Raw genomic sequence first — 23,818 nt, forward strand, 5'->3', positions numbered from 1 at the left:
TAAAATCACATTGATCTTCACCATTTCTCAAACCACAACCCTCTATCTCCAACCCCCCCATCCCATTAGTAGGTCCGCTGACAGCTGCCTGAAAACCTTCATGTGGACCGCAACTGAACTACTTCATAGAAACACTGTACAAGTGCAAGTTACAAGAGTTCAATATAACATTACAATAGCCACATACAGCTTGTATTATCAGATACTCACTATATCTTCACGGCTTTAACCAACCAAAATTATTCTAATGCTTTAGTAATTACTTGCTTTGCATATGTTTCCAGATATACTATAAACTTAGCTGAACATTATAACAATGTTTGAGGAGAGCATGCTGCCTACAAATTGCCTGCTTATAAGTCAATTTCAAAAGTCATTCATTGGCTGTAACAGACTTTGAGGCATCTATACAAACTCCACATTTCATTCTTTCAACCTTTCCACTTCCAAGACATTCCTTAAAACCTACCTTTTGACATAGGCTTTTGGGGGAGTCCTACCTTCTGTGCTTGACATCCACTCAATTTTGCATCAGAAGCAGCTGCAACAACGTCATATTGAATGGATTACATAAAGTTTATTCCTAATAAAATAGCAACACCGGTTACTTGACAGGAACGAGGACAGAGGAAGTTCAGCCATTCTGGGTCTCAAGGCAGTAAAGTGCGGCTGGATGGTCTTAACTTTAATGCTAGGGGTATTAGAGGAAACAGATGAGTTAAGGACATGGAATGATGGTGGTGCTGCAATCACACAGATGGTTGAGGTAGAAGGGCTGGTGACTCAGGGTAGAGGATTTTCAAACAGGACAGGGGACCATGTAAACGGGGTGGTGTCACAGTAGTAATAAGTCAGCTACTGCCATAGGGAGGGAACAATATCTTGGAATGATCTTCAAAGAGGCTTTGTGGGTAATAATTTAGGATTAAAAAGGAGTCAATTACACTGCTTGAAAAGTGTTACAGCCCCGACACAATCAAAGTCAGCAAGCAACAGAGGAACAGATACGTAATTCACTGAGATAACAAGGTAGAGAGCTGGATGAACATGGCAGGCCAAGCAGCATCATAGGTTCAGGAAGGCTGACATTTTGGGCCAAGACCCTTCATCAGAAGTGGGGTAGGGGGAAGGGAGTTCTGAAATAAATAGGGAGAGAAGGGGAGCAGATTGAAGATGGCTAAAAGAAGATAGGTGAAGAGAAGATAGACAAGTCAAAGAGGCAGGAATGGAGCCAGTAAAGGTGAGTGTAGGTGGGGAGGAGAAAGGTCAATCCAGAGAGGACGGACAGGTCAAGGGGGTGGGGGGCTTGAGGTGGGAGGAGGGGATAGGTGAGAGGAAGAACAGGTTAGGGAGGCAGGGACGAGCTGGGCTGCGGTAGGGGAAGAGGAGATTTTGAAGCTTGTGAAGTCCACATTGATACCATCGGGCCGCAGGGTTCCCAAGTGGAATACGAGTTGCTGTTCCTGCAACCTTCGAATGGCATTGTGGTGGCACTGCAGGAGGGCCAGGATGGACATGTCATCTAAGGAATGGGAGGGGGCAGTTGAAATAGTTCACGACTGGGGGGGTGCAGTTGTTTAGTGCGTACCGGGCGTAGGTGCTGTGCAAAGCAGTCCCCAAGCCTCCGCTTGGTTGCCCCAATGTAGAGGAGGCCAGAATGGGTACAACGGATGCACTGTACCACATTGGCAGACGTGCAGATGAACATCTGCTTGATGTGGAAAGTCATCTTGGGGCCTAGGATAGGGGTGAGGGAGCAGGTGTAGCACTTCCTGCAGTTGCAGGGGAAAGTGCCGGGTGCGGTGGGTTTGGAGGGGCGCGTGGAGCAGACAAGGGAGTCACGGAGAGAGTGGTCCCTCCAGAAAGGGGAAAGGAAAAACGTCTTTGGTGGTGGGGTCAGATTGCAGATGGCAGAAGTGTCGGAGGATGACATGTTGGATCCGAAGGTTGGTGGGGTTGTATGTGAGGACTAAGAGGATTTTTTTTGGTCGTTATTGTGGGGATGAGGTGTGAGGGATGAGTTGGGGAAATGCGAGAGGCACGGTCAAGGGAGTTCTTGGTCACTGGGGGGAGGGGGGGGTCTTGAATTAACTAGGACATCTGAGATGTACGGGAATGGAATGCCTCATTCTGAGACCAGGTGCAGCAGAGGCGAAGAAATTGGGAATGGGGATGACTGGTCGAGTGTACACCCAACAGCAGGAACATACTCCCTGCACCTACACTAGTCCTATTAGAATTTTTTCAAGTCTCTGTCAGGTTCCCGCACCACCAAGCCCCCACGACCCCCCCCACCCCCCAAATTCATTTGAACTCTATGGTGTAGTTCAGCTACAAAAAAAAGAGATATTGGATAAGCTTGTCACCTAGAGTGACAGGAATGTGGAATTCACTGCCTGGCAGAGTAGTTGACACAGGAAACCTCACAACTTAAGAGTACTTGGATGAGCACTTGAAATGCCATAGCTTTCAAGGTAATGAGCCAAAGGCTGGAAAGTGGAATTAGTGTAGATTTACAATAAATTTTTGTTGGTGCAAATTTTGAGGGTTCTCCTCTGTACTATGTTTCTATAAATATGACTATAAATTGCAGCTGTCATCAGTAATATTAAATTTAATTCTCAACCTCACATAATTTGACATTACATAAAAATTAAAAGATGCAATATATTGTGCTGTATAGTTAGGAATAATATTTAAATAGAATTTTACATTAGGTGTTGAAACCTTAAGTTAAAATGCTTAAAAGCTACTAGTAAGTTTTATATTTGAAATGAATGTTTGAATCATGCAGCATTACTTTCACAACTAAGGATTCATCATTGAACACAACTTTTAAACAGCATGACTACTGAACACAGCACGAATAGAATCGGACTCTTTGCAAGAGGAATGCAGTCATTCCCTGCCGCCTTCCCCACGTCTTCACAATCGTTGTTTCCTCTCAAAAATTCATCTGAATCCGTTTATCGGAGACAGCGTGCACTCCAGATCCTACCCACGACTAAAAAGTTCCGACACTTTACAACACAGTTACTTCTGACATCTAGTCTTCAACTTTAGAGGCAAGGGAATGTAACCCAAAACTTTTTCAGCAGATTGAGATAGAATACAACAAGACAGTAACTCCAGCGCCGATGAAACAGAACATAAAACCGTGAGCCAGCTCGAGGAATACTCACCCTACATTAAAAACACAAGCAAGTGCCTGCAATACGGTAAACCCTCCCGATAACGGATAAAATTCTAAATGCCAGCCGGATTTACGGTTAAGGCCCACTCTAACAACGTCGGCGGGCACTCAGTTTCCTAGACCCAAAGGGGCGGGGTTTTCAATCCACGCGCTTGCGCCGCCAGGGCTCCTCGGATTCCCCCCTCCCCCACACCGTTCCCAGAGCAACATTAGGTTACGCACCCTCCCCCCAAGTTCCCAATTAAAAAAGATCTTGTTGCCCCCGCCACTTGGTGTGAAGGCGCGAGTCTCTCCCGAGCTGATCGCCTCGTGTTCGGCCTGAGGACGGTTAGAATTCGAACTGGGGCGACCGTTATTGGCGCGCGCGGTGGCTTAACCGCCAAAACAAACACCCCACACGTGGAACAGACTTCATCGTAAGGCGTGCGAACCACCGCTGAAAATGTTAAACAAAAGTTTATTCGAATTGAACGTGTTCCCAGCCACTACTGAACCAATTCTTTGGGGTGGTTTGGTGTAGGCGATTGAAGTTAATAACAGAAGGCCTCACAGACCTGAAACACTAACTGTTATTCTCTTTCTGGCCCAGATGCTGCCTCACCTGTTGAGGGTTTTCAGCATTTTCCGTTCTTTTAGTTAGGAATAAGCGCAGCGTCTTATTCACCTAGACTGAGACATAATCACGGTAAATCGTACAAAGTTGAAGCTTTGAGGGCCTGTTTGTTACGCAGTGCGGTGTCAGGGCAATGGCTGACGCACAGGCGAAGGATAAATGGATGTTTTTGGTAACATTGGAAGTTTGTGGCCAGTTGAGGTGGAGGTCATGAAGCAAATGTCATCAGATATGGTCCCCGTTACTGCTAGCCAGTATATTCCCCTGAAAACCCAACGCCAAACCCGAACCTTAACGATGAATTCCTAAACGTTGGCCCCATATCCCTTACTCCAGAGTAAATTTAAAACCTAAGTCTAAACAGTAATCTTAACAAAGTATGCATTTAATTTGTTGCCAAGGGAAATCAGTAAAATTTATTTTGACAAGTTCAAAGGGCAAATCAGGAACTTCCACTGAAAACCTTGTCCAAAAATTCTTTGTCGAATCTTAAAGGAGAGTTTTAGAGAATAAATACAGCAACTTAGAGCTGCCACGACCGGTTATTGCCCACAGGAAGCCAGGAGCCCCCGGTTCCCCAAGAGGTATACCTTGTCTCATAGTTGTTCGTATTGATTGGATTTTTTGCTGGTTTAGTGGTTGCCATTAAAGTTTTAACCTCAACACATGGTGTCGCGATTGTGTGTGTTCTGTCTGACGACAGCTTACACTGATGTTGTGCCAGTGTTGGAATATTTTTATGCACTTCAGTTGTTTGGCACTCAAACCGATATTAACCTCTTGTTAGTCCACAATATTACAATGTACAATGATGGCACCGAAGTGTGTTTATGAAAAATCAAACAGCTGTCAATACATTTGAGCCTTGGTGTCTAAAATTAATTTACACGTGGACCCTTGTCCCCTTCCACGTTGACACAAAGAAGTGGGTCAACCAGTAAGCATTTTCCCAGCAACTGTAATTTCCTGCCAGATTAAGACCACCAATACATGGTTACAGCTTGTAAGATAGTTGTCTTGGGTGATGATTATGACAGTAATAGTGTAGTAGACACTCATTTGGATGAAAGAAATGAAGAATCTGCTGATGTCTCGTTGGAATCAGCTGTACTCATTGCACAAACCCACCAGTTATCCGATTTAGATACCTTCTTCAAGCATCAAGCTCTTTGGGTCCCTATCAGCAGTGAGGCACTGTCATCATTGTTTGTGCTTCTACAGCTATGAAACTTGTCTCAGTCAAGAGTTCATTCCCAAACTGTTCACTAGATTGATGGTTTGGTGTCTTTATATGAGGTTGATGATGTTCAGAGAACATCACAGCCTTGCTTTTGAAGGCCTGGTACTGGTCAGCCCTAATGCTGACGTACTCACAGGCACTTTGTCAGGGAAACCAATGATGTCTTTCTCCCAGACAAAAACATAGTGCTTGTAGGTGACACCATGAATCTTATCCTCTTGTCCACCCTGAGTGAAAAAACCTATATACTTCACACTCCCTCAAAATCAACCACAATTTTAGCCACAGGATTTAAGCAAGTTGTCAGGATGAGATTGCAGACCTTAAAACATTTGCAGTTGAACCATCCTGTCTTCCTTCAGGACCAAACAGTTGAAGTGCACTCAAGCAGACAAGTGGGGAGTAATCCTGGCTTGTGCCTTTTTGTTGATTTTGGGCTTTAGGACATTAGGAGGTGAGCTACTTGCTGCAAGATTTTGACCTGCTCTTGCAGCCTCACTATTTAACATGGCTAGTCCAGTTCAGTTTCTGATCAGTGGAAACCCCCAAAATGTTGACAGTTGTTTAAATTTGGGTTTCCTTTAAACATAGGTACTCTTAGTATTCAATAACTAGCATTTCGTATGTGCCATGAGACCTCATTTAACTCTGTTACATTAGAAACTAGCCTATATCACAGAAACAAAAGATTTGTTGGGCACCACACTATTTTGGGTGCAGTGTTTTTGAAAATAAGGTTTTGTTCTGCGAAGGAATGAAAACTACACTTCAAATGAAGGTGGCCAAGGAGACAATGGTCATCTGATGTCGTAAATAGCTGTCCCATTGTGATTGGCCAAAAAGATTCAGAGAAAAGGTTGATATATTGTAAGTTACCTACCCTTAGAAAGATTGCGCATCATCAAAAGCTCAGGGGCAGAGAGCAGTTCTCATCAAGTGGTCCTCATTGGGCATCCTCATCAGGCAGCCTTCAGAGAGCTGTCTTCTCCAGATGTAAGATGGTCCAGATGAAGAAAGAAAAAACCAAAAAGGAGTTCTCTGTAACATCAGGTAAAGAGCAGAGAGTTGCCCTCAACAGGACCAACTCATTCCATGTCTTCAGCAATGATTGTCACACGTTTTCTAAATTAATTTTCTTAATTGTCATACCTGAACTGCTGCTCCTTAACAAACAATAAATTATCAGAAAATTGCCATAAATTTTAGACTGCCTATATTAGGTAACTGTGATTGCGATTCTCAAGAAAAGTTAACATATCAAAGTGAGAGGAGGAAAGTTTTTGGGAGATATGCATGGAAAGTTCTTTACGCAGAGGGTGGTGGGTGCCTGGAACGCGTTGCAAGCGGAGGTGGTAGACGCAGACACGATAGTGTCTTTTAAGATGTATCTGGACAGGTATATGGATGGGCAGGGAGCAAAGGATTACAGATCCTTAGAAAATAGATGACAGGTCTAGACAGGATCTCAATCGGCACAGGCTTGAAGGGCCTGTTCCTGTGCTGTAATTTTCTTTGTTCTTATCACAGGTTGAAATTGATTTGCTTCTATGTTGAGAAGCTGGGAACAGGTAGTCTTGGATTGTAGTTAACCATGTTGAATAATTCTTTTAAGTAAAACAGGAAGTCACTATGGTACTAGAGTATTTTAGAATGTGAATAAATTAATGGAAAAGTTAGGATCCTAGGTAATGGGAGGTATACTGGAAATTGTAGAAATATGCAGTGGTATGATGAGTATCGTTGTTATGCTTTTGAAAAAGGTGATTAGCCTCTGGTGTCCATCTGTGTGCTAAATGTGTGGCACAATTTTGAGATAACAGCGTAAATGTGCAGAAGCGATTGTTAAATACAAAGTAATAAACATGAACAAATGCAGGGTGAAAATGCACTAAAGAAAGGTTTCAGACATGAAAATATACTTGACAAAATGGTTATTGTGGCCAGAACAGCAAGAAAATATTTTGAATGATAGGGTGCTAACATATATTCCTCAGAGAAACTGACTTTAAAACAAAGTGGTATTGACAAGAATAGGCTAAAAAAAAGCCTAAAAATGAAATTTGGGTTGAGCTAAGTGAAGGCTAATGAGAAATACTAAGAAATGCCAATAAGATGGGTACAGGTGAAGGGAGAATTGGAGAATCTTTTAAGTCCATGCATTGTTGTTTGATATAACTGAATGTGTCATATCCAGCTCAGGATCTCAAAAGCCAAGAGTATAATTTCAATGCAGAATGAAGGAGAATCCAACAACTTAATGTAAAATAAATAAAGCAAGCAACAAGGGGGAGATATTTGCTGGGTTGGAAGCCCAACTTCCTCCAATCCGCTGGAACAACTGTAGAACATAGAACATTACAGCACAGTACAGGCCCTTTGGCCCTCGACGTTGTGCCGACCTGTCATACCGATCTGAAGCCCATCTAACCTACACTATTCCATGTACGTCCATATGCTTGTCCAATGACGACTTAAATGTACCTAAAGTTGGCGAATCTACTACCGTTGCAGGCAAAGTGTTCCATTCCCTTACTACTCTCTGAGTAAAGAAACTACCTCTGACATCTGTCCTATATCTTTCACCCCTCAATTTAAAGCTGTGCCCCCTCGTGCTCACCGTCACCATCCTAGGAAAAAGGCTTTCCCTATCCACCCTGTCTAACCCTCTGATTATTTTATATGTTTCAATTAAGTCACCTCTCGACCTTCTTCTCTGTAATGAAAACAGCCTCAATTCCCTCAGCCTTTCCTCGTAAGACCTTCCCTCCATACCAGGCAACATCCTAGTAAATCTCCTCTGCACCCTTTCCAAAGCGTCCACATCCTTCTTATAATGCGGTGACCAGAACTGTACACAATACTCCAAGTGCGGCCGCACCAGAGTTTTGTACACCTTCACCATAACCTCTTGATTCCGGAACTCGATCCTTCTATTAGTAACAGCTAAAACACTGTATGCCTTCTTAACAGCCCTGTCAACCTGGGTGGCAACTTTCAAGGATCTGTGTACATGGACACCGATAATAAGAAGTTACTTCTTAGTCCAATGGATTGAGACAATTCATGCAGTGTAAAACACCTGCCCCTCGAAATCAGTATATCATCAAATGTTCAGCCGCACAGGGAGATCCTCAGAGAGCTCTCTTTAGAAGAAAGATAGGCTGAAGAAGAGAAAGACCCAGGGAGGAGTTCCCTAACACTTCAGCTACAGAACAGGATGTTGCCTCATAGCTTAAACTAGACAAACACTTTTGACACCAACAATTATATGTCCTCTTTAATGGTGAACCAATCACAATTGTCATGATTGTATCAGAACTAGTAGGAACTGCCCATGCTGGAGAATCTGAGATAACGAGGTGATGCTGCTTGGCCCACTGTGTTCATCCAGTTCTACACCTTGTTATGTCATGATTGTATGCTTTCTTTATCCAATTAACTAATATAATCAGATCTAAGCTGCTGCTTCTTAACATATAATTATGGAATTTACAGTACAGAAGGAGGCCATTCAACCCACTATGTCTGTACTGGTTCCTAAAAGAGTTACCCAGTTAGTCCTATTTCCAGGCTAATCACCATAGCCCTCTAAATTAGTCACTTTCAAATATATACCCAGCTCTCTTTTGAAATCTTGTACTGAATCCATATAGCTGCAATCATAATTCCTACATTCAATGTAGTGGGAGATTCAGTGATGGAATGTTATTGATGATCATTCTGCAGTTGAAGATGATAGGGATGAGGACAGTGCCCCAAGGAACTTTTAAGGTTCTTGCAATGATTTGTAGCTTAGATTGTGGACAAGATTGTTGGCTTGCTCACCGAGTTGGCTGTCGTACAGACGTTTCGTCTCCGTGCTATGTAACATCATCATTGAGGCCTCTGATGAACTGAAGCTGTTCTACTGTGCTTGGTATTCATATGATCCGGTCTGTTAAGTTGGGTTGTGTCATTTCTGGTTCTGTTCTGCATGGGTTTGTCAATGGGTTCTAATTCCACGTGTTTGTTGATTAGGAATTCCCATGTGTGTCTGTGGTTGGCTTGAGCTAGGATGGTCATGTGGTTAAATGATGGCCTTCATTGTCCGAGCGCACTGAGATGGGGAAAGGTTTGTCATGTCTTTTTGCTGCTACCTGGTGTTCATGTATCCTGATGGCTAGTTTCCTTCTGGTCTGGGCAATGTAATGTTTATTGGAGTCATTGCAAGGTATTTTCTAAACTACGTTGGTCATGCATGTCATGGGAAAGGGGTCTTTGGTCCTTGTGAGTGTTTGTCACAGTGCGGCTGTGAGTTTGTGTGCTGCCATGATTCCTTGAGGCCATAGGAGATTCCATATCATTCCATAGGAGTCTCGTCAGTTCAGATACGTTCTTGATGTAGGGTAGTGTGGCCAGTGTTTTGGGACGTACTGTGTCCTGTTGGCATTGTCCTGCATAGAAGAAAGAAGAGCAAAGACCTAAACAAAGTCTTTGCTAACAACAGATATCCCAACAACTTCATCTGCAGGTGCCTATGAGATATATAACACCAAGGAGGAAGAAAAATGAAGTCATTTACTTGGCACTACTGATAGATTGTTATTGTGAATGGTTCAGCTTTCTCGTTTGCATAGATGTGCTGGGATCCTCCGTTCTTGAGTTTGGGGATGTTGATGGAGCCTCCTTCTCTAGTGAATTAACTATGCACCACTATTCACCATATGATGTAGCAAGACTGCAGAACTCAAATTTGATCATTTGAAATTGCTTATTAATTGGCACACAATTAGCCCTGTCTTGGTAGCCTCACCAGGTTAACACCTCATTTTTAGGTATGCCTGGCACTTCTCTTGGCATGTCTTTCTCCGTTTTTCATTGAACCATTTGTTGCAACTCCTGTGCATATGATTGGATTATCTTAAAAGTTTATGATTTGTATACTTTGGCCACATATACACTTGTAAAGTGTATTTTTATGGTACATTTGGCATTATTAGTTCGCACAAGTTGAGAATGTGATGTTCAGGTGTGGGAGGAAAAGGGGTGAGACTGTGTTTTTGTCTTCTGTTGGCTGAGAACCCAGAGTTTGTACCTGGAATTGGTCATATCTTATCTAATTACAGTGTTACATTGGTTGAGGCAGTATTTTCACCTTAACAGTGCTTTGACTGCGATCCTGTGCATGTCCTGAAAGTAAACACAGCCTACTGGCAAAGGGCCAAGAGGCACAGTTGCTAATGGCAGAATGAATAAATGGCTAAGATGCTAAAACTAGATAAGCACAGATATCTTGCAAGAATGTGCAGCTTAGAGGGATTTCAGGGATAAGTGAGGACACGGAGGCATTTATTTTAAAAAAAGATTTTACATTTGGTGTGTTTTCAGACAGAGAATCAGTGAAAATAGGTAATGAGTAAAGGACAATTGGAGTGAGTTAAGTTTAGCACAAGTACAATATTTGTAGGCTGTTAATAGGTGTACTGTGATATTAGGAATAAAGGTGAAAGGAGTTTTCAACAACAGATGAACCAATACGTGGAGGCGGCAATAGGCTGGCGGAGATAGGTGGTCAGAAAATGAACTATCATAACTTTAAAATACTTCGATAGGCAAATTGCAACATTCAAACCACAACCATGGCTCCCATCTTCTTTCTGGCAGTGGGTGTTGGCAATGTAGGATGGGTTGACTGATAGTTTTCTTCTTGGGGAGGAGCATGGGAATCCAGGTTTCTTGAAATAGGGATTGTTTATTTGTGAAATTGGGTAGGGTGATCCACAATCTTGATGTCAACATGCCTTTCCCTTACATGATACTCATCTACAGAACATGCTGTAAATTTGAGTTATTCTGGCTCGCCGAGCTGTTTTGTTGTTCCACAGATGTTTCGTTACTGTGAGAGAGATAATGGGAACTGCAGATGCTGGAGATTCCAAGATAATAAAATGTGAGGCTGGACGAACACAGCAGGCCAAGCAGCATCTCGGGAGCACAAAAGCTGACGTTTCGGGCCTAGACCCTTCATCAGAGAGGGGGATGGGGGGAGGGAACTGGAATAAATAGGGAGAGAGGGGGAGGCGGACCGAAGATGGAGAGTAAAGAAGATAGGTGGAGAGAGTGTAGGTGGGGAGGTAGGGAGGGGATAGGTCAGTCCAGGGAAGACGGACAGGTCAAGGAGGTGGGATGAGGTTAGTAGGTAGCGGGGGGTGCGGCTTGGGGTGGGAGGAAGGGATGGGTGAGAGGAAGAACCGGTTAGGGAGGCAGAGACAGGTTGGACTGGTTTTGGGATGCAGTGGGTGGGGGGGAAGAGCTGGGCTGGTTGTGTGGTGCAGTGGGGGGAGGGGACGAACTGGGCTGGTTGAGGGATGCAGTAGGGGAAGGGGAGATTTTGAAACTGGTGAAGTCCACATTGATACCATATGGCTGCAGGGTTCCCAGGCGGAATATGAGTTGCTGTTCCTGCATCCTTCGGGTGGCATCATTGTGGCAGTGCAGGAGGCCCATGATGGACATGTCATCAAATTGGGGAAACCAAGCGGAGGCTTGGGGACCGCTTTGCAGAACACCTCCGCTCAGTTCGCAAAAAACTGCACCTCCCAGTCGCAAACCATTTCCACTTCCCCTCCCATTCTCTTGATGACATGTCCATCATGGGCCTCCTGCACTGCCACAATGATGCCACCCGAAGGTTGCAGGAACAGCAACTCATATTCCGCCTGGGAACCCTGCAGCCATATGGTATCAATGTGGACTTCACCAGTTTCAAAATCTCCCCTTCCCCTACTGCATCCCTCAACCAGCCCAGTTCGTCCCCTCCCCCCACTGCACCACACAACCAGCCCAGCTCTTCCCCCCCACCCACTGCATCCCAAAACCAGTCCAACCTGTCTCTGCCTCCCTAACCGGTTCTTCCTCTCACCCATCCCTTCCTCCCACCCCAAGCCGCACCCCCCGCTACCTACTAACCTCATCCCACCTCCTTGACCTGTCCGTCTTCCCTGGACTGACCTATCCCCTCCCTACCTCCCCACCTACACTCTCTCCACCTATCTTCTTTACTCTCCATCTTCGGTCCGCCTCCCCCTCTATCCCTATTTATTCCAGTTCCCTCCCCCCATCCCCCTCTCTGATGAAGGGTCTAGGCCCGAAACGTCAGCTTTTGTGCTCCTGAGATGCTGCTTGGCCTGCTGTGTTCGTCCAGCCTCACATTTTATTGTTTCGTTACTGTGCTGGGTAACATCCTCAGTGCAGCCTCCGATGAAGCGTCGGTGCGTTTTCCCACCTGGTTTTAACTTCTGGGGTCCGTTGCAATGGATTGCCTCACTTCTGGGTTTACTTCATAGTGGAACGTATATGGGGTCGAGTTCAATGTGTTTATTAATAGCATGCTTCGTGAAGTGCCATGCTTCCAGGAATTCTTGTGCTTGTCTCTGTCAAGCCTGTCTCAGGATCTTGGTATTGTTCCAGTCAGAGTCCGTGATTCTCCTTGTCCATGTGGATTGAGATGAGTGAGTATTGGTCATGTGGAGATGCCTACAAGAACAGCATCAGAAAGATTCTACACACCCCGCCACACTTATCACACTACCCTACATCAGGAACACGTCAGAACTCACCACAAGACTTCTACAACCGCTGGGCATCAGAGTGGCACACAAACCCACATCAACCCTACGACAAGTGCTCACCCGAACTAAAGACCCACTTCCCACCATGGACAGAACCAATGTCATCTACTAGATCCCCTGTTGAGACTGCGCAAAACACTACATTGGACAAACAGAAAGGAAACTAACAACAAGAGTACATGAACACCAACTGGCTACAAAAAGACACGACCAATACTCACTCATCTCAATCCACATGGACAAGGAGAATCACGACTTCGACTGGGACAACACTAAGATCCTGGGACAGGCTAGGCAGAGACAAGTACAAGAATTCCTGGAAGCATGGTACTCCACGAAGCAGGCTAATAATAAATACATTGAACTCAATCCCATATACATTCCACTACAGAGGAAACCCAAAGTGAGGCAATCCATCGCAATGGACCCCAGACTTTAAAAACCATGCGGGAAAACACACCGACGCTTCATCGAGGTTGTTACCCAGCACGGTAACGTAACATCTGCCGAACGAAACAGCTCGGCAAGCCAACCAACCTCAATATCAATCCTGCCGTACTCCATTTTAATAGTATTTTTGTATTGCTATTTTGAAGGCTCATTGGAAAGCTCAATACAGGAAAAAGAAAGGGAGAATAAAACAACTTGGGACTTAGTATACTTTAGAGATGCAATTACTTTGGAAGGAATAGATTATTTTTGTTACAGAGATAGTAGGAACTGCCAATGCTGGAGAATCTGACATAATGTAGAGATGGATGAAACCAGGGACACTGGTTTGATTCCGCCCTCAGGTGACTGTCAGCTTGCAGTTTGCGATAACAAGGTGAAGAGCTGGATGTACACAGCAGGCCAAGCAGCATCAGAGGATGGGTTTTCTCCCACAGTCCAAAGATTTGCATGTTGTTAAGTGGATTAGCTGTGAGAAATGTAGGCTTACAGGGTAGGGGTCTGGGTGGGCTGAATGGCCAGCTTCCACACTGGATTTTATGAAAATTTATCATTTTCAAATGTTTATGCTATTTAAGAGACAAAATTGCCACACAATGTCTTGACGACTATCATTTCCCCCACCAGTGGATGCCATCACATACTGTATTTGAGTCAATTGTTTGCATGTATCTTTATTTTTGTCACAAAATAATTTTACATTCCGTTGATTTTTAAATGCAGTTTCTTACCATTACCTTTACAAATGTTTAGCAAAATACTGACTGTGTCTGATCTATTTCAGCTCAAAGGCAGGAATGGCATTCTCAATCAGCTCATATGGTCATCTTGCCAACAGCCTTGCACCACTCTGTTTTAGATTGGTAACACATTACACAATTTTGTCTCAACTATAACACCAGAAATTACATCTGTAACAACTGATCATTTCAAAATTAAATATTTCTTTCAGAATTCCTTTACGATACAAATTAATCTTCATTAAAAATCAATTAACAATAGGCATTTCTAAGGCACATAATTCTGTTCGTTTAACTTGGTTTATTAGCTGTTCGTTATTGTATATAGATGTTAAATGCAGCTTTCCACTCAAAACATTTTGGACCTACTGGAGTGACTGATACAGACAATTCAACATCAGATTATTTACATCACGTATGATTGTTGGAATACCAATAAACTATCTACAGTACAGAGATCACGAGGGAGTAAATTTAACTCAGCAGAAACATATACAATTACTAGCTTTGCATAAGTATGCTTTTTTATTGCACCCCCTCATTCTCTGGCAAGGAATTGAGAGTTCTGCAGGAGTATTGACCGTGAGGGTTACGATACTGAAGGTGAGTTGCATCAGCATCACAAGACTGTTCTGCGATAGGAGGAAGAGGAGGAGGAAGAGGAAGAAGCTGGGCATAACTGGACCATCTTGATCCAGCCCGAGCATGATCCGAAGGGGGAAAGAAATACCTGAAACGATGTAGATGGGAATACACAGGTGAGAAAATAAAATGGGAGTAAAAGAACACAAGACAAAGAGATATGTGGTGAATATCAGAAAATGAAAGTTACACACGCCTGAAAATAAAAATATAATACTGGGCCATGGTTCAGCAAACATTCCACAGGAAGAAAATGTTATCCAATAGTTCCAATGCCTCTCATTGTATTTTCAAACAGTTCCTCCATCAAAATGCAAACATAATGCTGATGCATCAGTATTAGAAGAAATACTGCAAACAAAACAAAACCTAAAATCCAACAGTGAAAAAAATCAAGCACACACAATACTGTGTCAATGTGATTCTTAATTTATTTAGTTCTAGTTAGAACACAGAATACTGGTCCCACAATTTAAAAAAAACAGAACATAGCTGTTTGCATTTGTATATCCCCACTTTCAAGCTCAATGAATGTTTGGTGTTGCTGTGTGTGTAGCTGTTATTTAGAATGAAAATCAACGCATCTCGAAATCAAATTAGTTAAATTGTATTTTCCCTCAGCCTTATTCTTCTGCAGTGTTGTTCTTAATTTTGTTTTTACAAAAGTTGTAATTTACCACAAACTTAATGTATTTATATGGCCACAGAAGATGCAAAATAGAGTTCTTTCAAGCTTCTGTAAGGTAAAGCAAAACGTGCTTCTCCTAAGTTTCCAGGACATTGAAATCAACTGTTCAAGAACAATGTCAAACATATTCAGGAAAGAAACACTAACAAACGGGAAAAAAATCTATTTTATAAAGCTTTCCATCCAAGATTATTAGTAAGCAGGTTGCTAGTTGGCCTCAAGTGATATCAGGTGACGCTGGGAAGGGGATAAAGGAGTTCGTTTTTCATTCCTGTGTGCATGCAACAAGCAGCAAAACAGCAAAGTTATTCCAGTTAGCTTGAGATCAGCTGAATTTTCTGTCTGTTGAAAAGGGCATAATATGCGCAGATGGCAAGATGTATCAAGGTTTCCTAAAAGAAAAAAAAATGAACAAATACTACATTTCAAATTTGAAAATGTCTATAATCCTTTCTATTTGATAAATGTTTTGGTGATGGGGTTAATGGCTGGAGAAGATAACATTTCAGATGCAACTTTTATTTTGACGGCTGAATAAAGAAACCCAAATCCTTTGTTGACTGCTCCAAAAATTGTTACTTTGATAAGTGAATACAAATCGTGTAGGCAGAAAGCAATGTCTGCAACCACTGACCCGCATCACAGTGCAGCAAATTCAAAAATGGAGTATATCTGAAGGGGGTGAGAGGCAACTTCTGTTGACACATTATTTTGGATTGATTTTGAAACTAATCTTCCATGCCACACATTAAAGATGATTTGCCCCTACAATTTTTCATACTTAACCAAAGCATCCTTTAAAAGGAAAGGGATCAGGAGGTTAAATTTCCAGTCATTTGGGATCAGACACCATTGAAAACACTTGACACTTCAAATAACTGGAGTGAAAGAAGATTGCTGGCCAGAGAAAAATCCTTAACTATGTTCTCCAATTTAAATACAAAACACATTTCAAAAATACCACTGAACAGATTGTAATTGGTAATCTACAGGAGGTTTCTCTGATGTTACACTAAATCATAAATGCTTTCAATGAAGTGTCTCCATATGCGTTGGAAGACGAAGTGATTTATTTCAACTAGCCTCTGTCCCAGTATTTAAAGTAAAAGACTTCCATCTAACTATTTTTCTTTTAGTTATATTCTTTGATATCTAGGTTTTCTTTATATAGTTTCTTTAAGACAGTAATGCTGATCTACCATAAATCTAACACATTACTACTGCTGCCTCATACACAGAAATTTGGGATTTGGTTTACTCAAACCATAAAAATTAAAATATTTTAACCCATATGTATAAGCTCAGAGTTATGTACACATAAGTGCAACAGACAGTATTCTGCGCCATGAGCATGGTTTCTGGTTCCAAGCATTGGAAATCACACTTTGTTATATAGTTTTTATTCTTTTATTAGTTTAGACATTCATTATTTCAAATGCATTTCAACGTTACATGCATCAATACTTCCAAGAAGAAACAACTTCAGAGTTATGGATACCATGCACAACCATTTGGGCACAACATGAGTTATACTGATTCCTCATCTTGAGGACTATGGAATCTGATTTATAGCAATGACTATATTCTGTTTCTTTTCAAAGAAGTCTATTGAAAAAAAACTTAACATTTATATGCAGAACCTGTGCATCCTGGACGTTAATGCTCAGCGCTTAGAGGCTTATTCAGGAAGATTATTTTTTAACCAAGTAATACATTTTTAAAAAGTTGATTCAATCGCTCAAAAATCTGCAAAAGATTGAATGTACAAGCATAAAGGAGTAAGTTTCAAAAAAGCAATAATAGCATCTTGTTTTAAGAACAAAGCTTGCCACAGTACTCTATTTGCCAAATGGCAAGTTTCTTACTTCAGCCCCATGTTCAGCAAGATGACCATTAAACTGAGTTGGTTGATCAGCATGATTGCACCAAATGGCAGAACAGGCATCAAGGGCTGAATGTCCTACACCCATTCCTATTTCTATGTTTCCAGGTGCACCCATTTAATCTTTTGCACTGAAATCAGCTTCTAGTCCTAACCCAGCACAAAAGAAATGTTTACATCATAAAGTTTCAGTGAAGCCAATTATTATTTACAACAGATTTCACACATGGTCTGCATGTCCATGGGATCCTCCATGTTCTATTGCTACAGTGTAAAGCCAACTTAGGCAATGCTAAAAATGGTCAAACAGCATTTATTAACTCCCAAACAGTGGCCTTGTCATCGAATCATACAGCATAGAAACAGACCATTCAGTCCAACTTGTCCATGCCAACCAAGTTTCCCAAACTAAACTAGTTCCATTTTCCTGTTAGTGAGTTTTGAGAAGATTTGTAGCTCAGGTTGAGGTTCTGGATGTGAGATTGCTTGCTGAGCTGGAAGGTTAGTTTTCAGATGTTTCGTCACCATTCTAGGTAACATCATCAGTGAGCCTCTGACGAAGCGCTGGTGTTATGTCCCGCTTTCTATTTATCTGTTTAGGTTTCCTTGGGTTGGTGATGTCATTTCCTGTTCTTTTTCTCAGGGAATGGTAGATTGGCTCCAAATCAATGTGTTTGTTGATGGAGTTCCTGTTGGAATGCCATGCTTCTAGGAATTCTCGTGCGTGTCTCTGTTTGGCTTGTCCTAGGATGGATGTGTTGTCCCAATCAAAGTGGTGTCCTTCCTCATCTGTATGTAAGGATACGAGTGACAGTGGGTCATGTCGTTTTGTGGCTAGTTGATGTTCATGTATCCTGGTGGCTAGCTTCCTGCCAGTTTGTCCAATGTAGTATTTGTCACAGTTGACATCACCAATGCAGGAAATGACATCACCAACCCAAGGAAACCTAAACAGATAAATAGAAAGCGGGACATAACACCAGCGCTTCGTCGGAGGCTCACTGATGATGTTACCTAGAATGGTGACGAAACGTCTGAAAACTAACCTTGCAGCTCAGCGAGCAATCTCACATCCATTTTCCTGTGTTTGGCCCATATCATTCAAAACCTTTCCTATTCATATACTTGTCCAAATGTCTTTTAAATGTTGTAACTGTACCTGCAGCTGGTACTTCCTCTGGCACTTCATTCCATACACCAAACACTGAGAAAACTTGGACCCTCGGGTCCCTTCTAAATCTTTCTCCTCTCACCTTAAAAATACACCCTCTAGTTTGGAATGCCCCCACCTTAGGGAGAAGACCTTTGATATTCACCTTATCAATGCAGCTCATAACTTTATAAAACTCTAAAGTCAGCCCAACCTCCTCCATTCCAGTGAAAAAGTCCTAGCATCTCCCTGTAATTCAAACTCACCGGTCCCAACAACATCCTGGTAAATCTTTTCTGAACTCTCTCCAATCTGATCATATCCCTTCTCTAGCAGGGCAACCAGAACTGTACAGAGTTGTTTATAGTCCTTCATCAATAGTTCTGAACTGAAGGCACCATCAACCTACCTTCCTGCAGAAGACGTTCCATTCAGCGCATTCTGTGCAGTGGCACTGTTAAATGCTGAAGAACTAAGACCACCCATTGGCTGCTGGAGTAAGGCATTATTTACTGGACTTCCATCTCCTTTTAAAATGCCAGTACATTTCCAATTGTCCATATAGTTAGCTGAAAATAAAGCAAATGAACTTCAGTTAACAGTGCATATTAAGCATGAACTGGCAAATTAATTTGGATAATTTCATGAGCTTTGTGTTCTAAACATTCACTCATTCTGCCATAGTGGTGTTCTCTTTAATGAGTATCTTCTGCCTTTAAATGATGTTACAGAAGAGATTTCTTCTAGCTTCTCACAAAATTCCACATTCCCAATCTCCCTTCCATACATGTTGAGCCCTTGCTGTTGTGAATGCATGTCATCAGTTTCTATCTTAATCACAATATTTTAGTGAACTGATGCCAAAGATTTATCTAGTGCTATATGTACCTTATTAACAATGGAATGTTTCAGAAAATGGGAACTTTTGTTCTTAGAGAGAATGAAAACTAACCTGCAAATGAAGGTAGGCAAAGGGAGAATGGTCACCCTGATGTCTTGAGCAGCTGACCTATGGTTTTCAGCCATAGTGATTGACACAGCAATGGTTGCCAGCAGAATTACCAGGTGGTAGTGATAGTGGAGAAATGGGCAAGAAAGGGACAGAAAACTTGAGGTAAAAAGTGTCCAGAGTACCAGCCATCATGTTCTTGGGAGAAAACCAGGAGTCCCTCTGCATTAGCCCAAGGGAAGGACAGAGCCTAGCACTACGAAAGCCTGCGAAATGTTGGGGACAAAAACCCCATCACTTTGGAATCCTCTTGAGTCCACTCCTTCTGCATCACAATTCTAAAGAATAGCTTCAGGATCGATAAGGTGTTTTCATCTGTCATGGGTCATTTATTTTCTTTGCTTAGCTAACTGTCACATCATATCCAAAATCGACGAATCTTAACAAACACAATAAACTATCTGAGAATACCTAACTGATGATACATAGATGACTGTGATCATGAGTCCCTAAACTCTGACAGCTACAGATCTTCTTTGAGTTTGTTGGTCTCTTAACAACAATCATAATCTTATAACGTGACCCATTAATGACCAATTATCTAAGAAGTATTATTGGTCTTTCTTAACCAACTTCCAGTTTATATCACTACATGTAAAATCAAAAGGTTATAATAATACTTTTTTCCATCATCCAAATAGCAGAACATGTCACGTTACTGCAAAACATGTAATAGTTAGATTTTAATATTAAATACTATGTGATAATACCCATATACCAAGCCAAGAATTCTTATAGCAAAATGGGAAGTAAAATAATATCAACTGACTGATAATCATTCATCTAATCTTATTCTTGAACTTAATCCAGCAAAATGTAATCATCAGCTAAAACTGTCAGTCATTAGGAGATTGAGAGGTGACCTTATTCAGATGTATGAAATCATGAAAGGCATAGATGGGACGAATGCATATAGTCTTTTTCCTGGGATGGGGAATTGAAAACTAAATGGCATAGGTTGAAGGCAAGAAGGGAAAGATTTAAGATGGACCTGAGGAGCAACTTCTTCACACAGAGAAAAATACGTATATGGAATAGGTTGTCAGAGAAAATAGTTGAGGCAGAAACAATAGCAACATTTAAAAACCATTTGGAAGGGTACATCATAGGTACAAGCAACAATAATTGTTTGACATTAATTTAAGCACGCTCTCAAATTCAAGATCACCTTTCCACAATCTGACACAGCCATCATCTCCAGAGGATGCCAAGACCGTACCAGTGATGTTCCAGCTGACACGCCATACCTGGGAGTTGTGGTTATCAAACTGGGCCACTGTCTGGATTTCAAATCTTGTTGGCCCTCCCGAACCACTTAATTCTTTTCTAAGGGAAAAGACGATGATAAAGGTGTGATTTTTAAAAAATTTGCTGTGCATCAGTTTAAAAATCAGATTAGTCCTACGTTACAATAGTGACTACATTTCTGAAGTGCTTCATTGGCTTTGGTCTTCCAAATGTTTACAGTTAATATCTGATCCCTTCTCACTTAGTTGCTTCTTTGACCACAGTCTTTGGGTGAATCCACAATTTACAACTTTTGTCCGTTTTAACTCTGAACTACCAACTCCACAGTCTGTCAATCTCTGAAAACATCTATTTCCACATCGTTATTATCACAATTTCTACCCAGCCTCAGCTATTTCCAGCTGAAATCATCATCTTTGTTCCTTTACACTGTACTATTCCATACACTCTTTGCCAGTCTTCCATATCCTACCCAACATATGCATTGCAAAATACTGCTAATCATATTTTAATCTGTACCAAATCAAATTAACCCATCTGCTTTGGAACAATTCTGGCTCCTGGTCAGACAACACTTCTGATTTTAAATTTTAGATCCTGTTTTAGAATCCCTCCATAACATCATCCTCCCAATTATTATAAATGTAATTCATTGCAGGTAAGTGTGAGGTATTACACTTTGGAAAGTCAAACCAAGGTGGGACTTATATAGTAAATGGTAAGGTCCTGGGGGGTGTTTAGGGACCTAGGAGTCCAAGTACATAGCTCATTGAAAGTGGCATCACAGGTAAACAAGGTGGTCAAGAAGGCATTCGGTATGCTGGCCTTCGTTGGTTGACACATCGAGTACAGGAGCTGGAACGTTATGTTACAGTTGCATAAATCATTGGTGAGGCTGCGCTTGGGAGTATGGTGTACAGTTTTGGTCATCCAGTTACAGGAAAAACATAAGTTTAACTGGAAAGTGTGCAAAGAAGATTTACGAGGATGTTGCCAGGACTAGTAGGCCTGAGTTACAGGGAGAGGTTAGCCAGGATAAACTTTATTCCTTGAAATGTAGGACATTGAGAGGTCACCTTATTCAGAAGTATGAAATCATGAAGGGCATAGATGGGATGAATGCATATAGTCTTTTTCCTGGGATGGGGAATTGAAAACTAAAGGGCATAGGTTTAAGGTGAGAAGGGGAAGATTTAAGGAGGACCTGAATAGCAACTTCTTTACACAGAGAATGGTACATATATGGAATAGGTTGTCAGAGAAAATAGTTGAGGCAGATACAATAGCAACATTTAAAAAACATTTGGATAGGTACATCAATGGGAACAGATGAGAGGGATATGGACCAAATGCATGCAATTGGAACTAGCTGAGTGGGCACCATGGTCAATATGGACCGGTTTGGACCAAAGGGCCTGCTTCCATACTGTACTACCTTATGACTCTATGACACTATGACTATAATGTCTTCTAGCTCTGAGAACTCCACAGTGCATCGCCTCAGGTAAATCCCTCATTTCCTTCATTCTACCACTGTGGATACTGCAAACCTGAAACAGAAACAGAAAATAACGGAAATACTCTACAGGTCTGACAGCATCTGCACAGAGAAAACCTGCTAACATTGCACATCTGTGACGTGGACTAGAAAAAGTTTGAAGATTATTAGGTGATAACTGGTTGTGTTGTTATTTTGTCGCTGCGGCATTGTTTCCAACAAGAATGTTGCCCTAAACTTACCGTGCTTTTTAAATTCAGAACCAATAAGATCTTTATCATACAACTAACTTTTTCCTGTTTTGCTGGAAGATAATTGAAGAAAGGGACTTTGGCGTACAATTCCATAGAAGGTTACAGCACAGGTAGACAGGATTGTGAAGAAGGCATATGGGATGCTTGCCTTCATTAGCCAAGCCATAGAATATTCAAGCAAGCAAGTTTTATTATAACTTTATAAAACAGTTACATGGCCAGAGATGGAATACTGTGTACAATTCTGGTCACCACACTATCAGGGACATAACAGCACTGCAGAGGGTGCACAGGAGATTCAGCAGGATGTTGCCGCGATGAAAAGTCTCAATTATGAGGAGACACTGGGTAGCCTAAGTTTGTTTTACCCAGAACAGAGGCGGCCAAGGGGGAATCTGATTGAGGTACACAAAATTACGAGAGGTATAGTCAAAAGTTGACAGAATCTTTTCCCTGTGGCAGACATAGCTAAGACCACAGGGCATAAGTTTACAGTGAGGATAAAGTGATTTAGAAGAGATCTGAGAAAATTCTTTTTCACCCATAGTGTGGAACATGCTGCCTAGGAGAGTAATGGAGGCAGGTACTCTTGCAATATTTAAGAAACATCTGGATGAGCACTTAAAATGCCAGGGCATAGTAGGCTAGTGCAAGTAAATGGGATTTGTGTAGTTTGTTGTTTATTGGGTGGCACAGACATGGTGGACTGAAGGGCCTGTATCTATGTTGTATGACTCTATGACCTGAAACATTAATTTTTGCTTTTCTCCACAGATGCTGCTATTCGTGGTATTTCCTGTTTTAATTTCAGATTTCCAGTATCCTCTTTTTTGCTGCTTTTGTATTAATTTATCTGTGGTATTTACTACTCACAAAATACCTAATGGAAACATTCGTGGCTGCAAGGAACAGTGGCTACAATTCCAAATTCTTAATGATACTTCAACTTCGGGATGCCCCAAGAAACACAAGATTGTTGCAATTTGTTTCAGTTGTGCATCTTAAACACTCATTTACTTTCGGCACATTATATACAGTGTTAAAACCAGAAATTAAGACTGAAGTTACTCCCACCTCAAAGGTTTTAATGTGAAAATTCGAACATCTTTATTTGCGACTGCAAGGATATGAAAAGACCTTCCAAGGTTTGGAGCAAATGCAATATCATGCACAGGATCAGTAACGGTGATTAGAGTTTCTGCTTTTGCATATTTCCTAAATAAAAAGCGAATATCAAATCAGTTTTCATAATAATTTACTCTTCTTTGTTTGCATTTTCTTGTCATTTCAAGCCTCAAATGGAAAATATTACTGCACGACTCAAATGTTCTTTACAAGTGTGACGACCGTATGAATACAGCAGTGACGAAACTCTTCCCCCAACAGTGGCTGCTTTAGACATACTAACTGCACTTTATAGACATGCAGATTGCAGAATTAGGGACTGGAAAGATCTGTAGATATTTCTCCCATTTTCTTGCTCATTATTTAAGATCGTTGTGGGGAAGGTGATACTTTGATCTACAAGGGTGTCAAAGAATTCTTCTTACTGGTGGGAGGAGCAGGCAGAAAAGAGGAGTTAAGGTCATAATCAGATCAGC

The 23,818-nt window shown here is 41.7% G+C and overlaps 1 protein-coding gene across 1 annotated transcript in view; it reads right to left on the bottom strand.

Moving 5' to 3' along the window:
• Positions 1–23,818, bottom strand: part of LOC125451748 (centrosomal protein of 192 kDa-like) — a 214,670-nt gene that overhangs the window by 182,078 nt on the left and 8,774 nt on the right. Inside the window, exons 6-11 of the mRNA XM_059646356.1 lie at positions 23,292–23,432; positions 20,386–20,543; positions 18,618–18,777; positions 14,377–14,576; positions 9,273–9,479; positions 3,463–3,629 (exon numbers count right to left, since the gene is read on the bottom strand). Coding sequence (XP_059502339.1) covers positions 3,463–3,629; positions 9,273–9,479; positions 14,377–14,576; positions 18,618–18,777; positions 20,386–20,543; positions 23,292–23,432 — 1,033 coding nt within the window. The remainder of the gene's footprint in view (positions 1–3,462; positions 3,630–9,272; positions 9,480–14,376; positions 14,577–18,617; positions 18,778–20,385; positions 20,544–23,291; positions 23,433–23,818) is intronic.

The sequence above is a fragment of the Stegostoma tigrinum genome, chromosome 5 (genome assembly GCF_030684315.1).
Source record: "Stegostoma tigrinum isolate sSteTig4 chromosome 5, sSteTig4.hap1, whole genome shotgun sequence".
In the NCBI taxonomy this organism is placed as follows: Eukaryota; Metazoa; Chordata; class Chondrichthyes; order Orectolobiformes; family Stegostomatidae; genus Stegostoma; species Stegostoma tigrinum.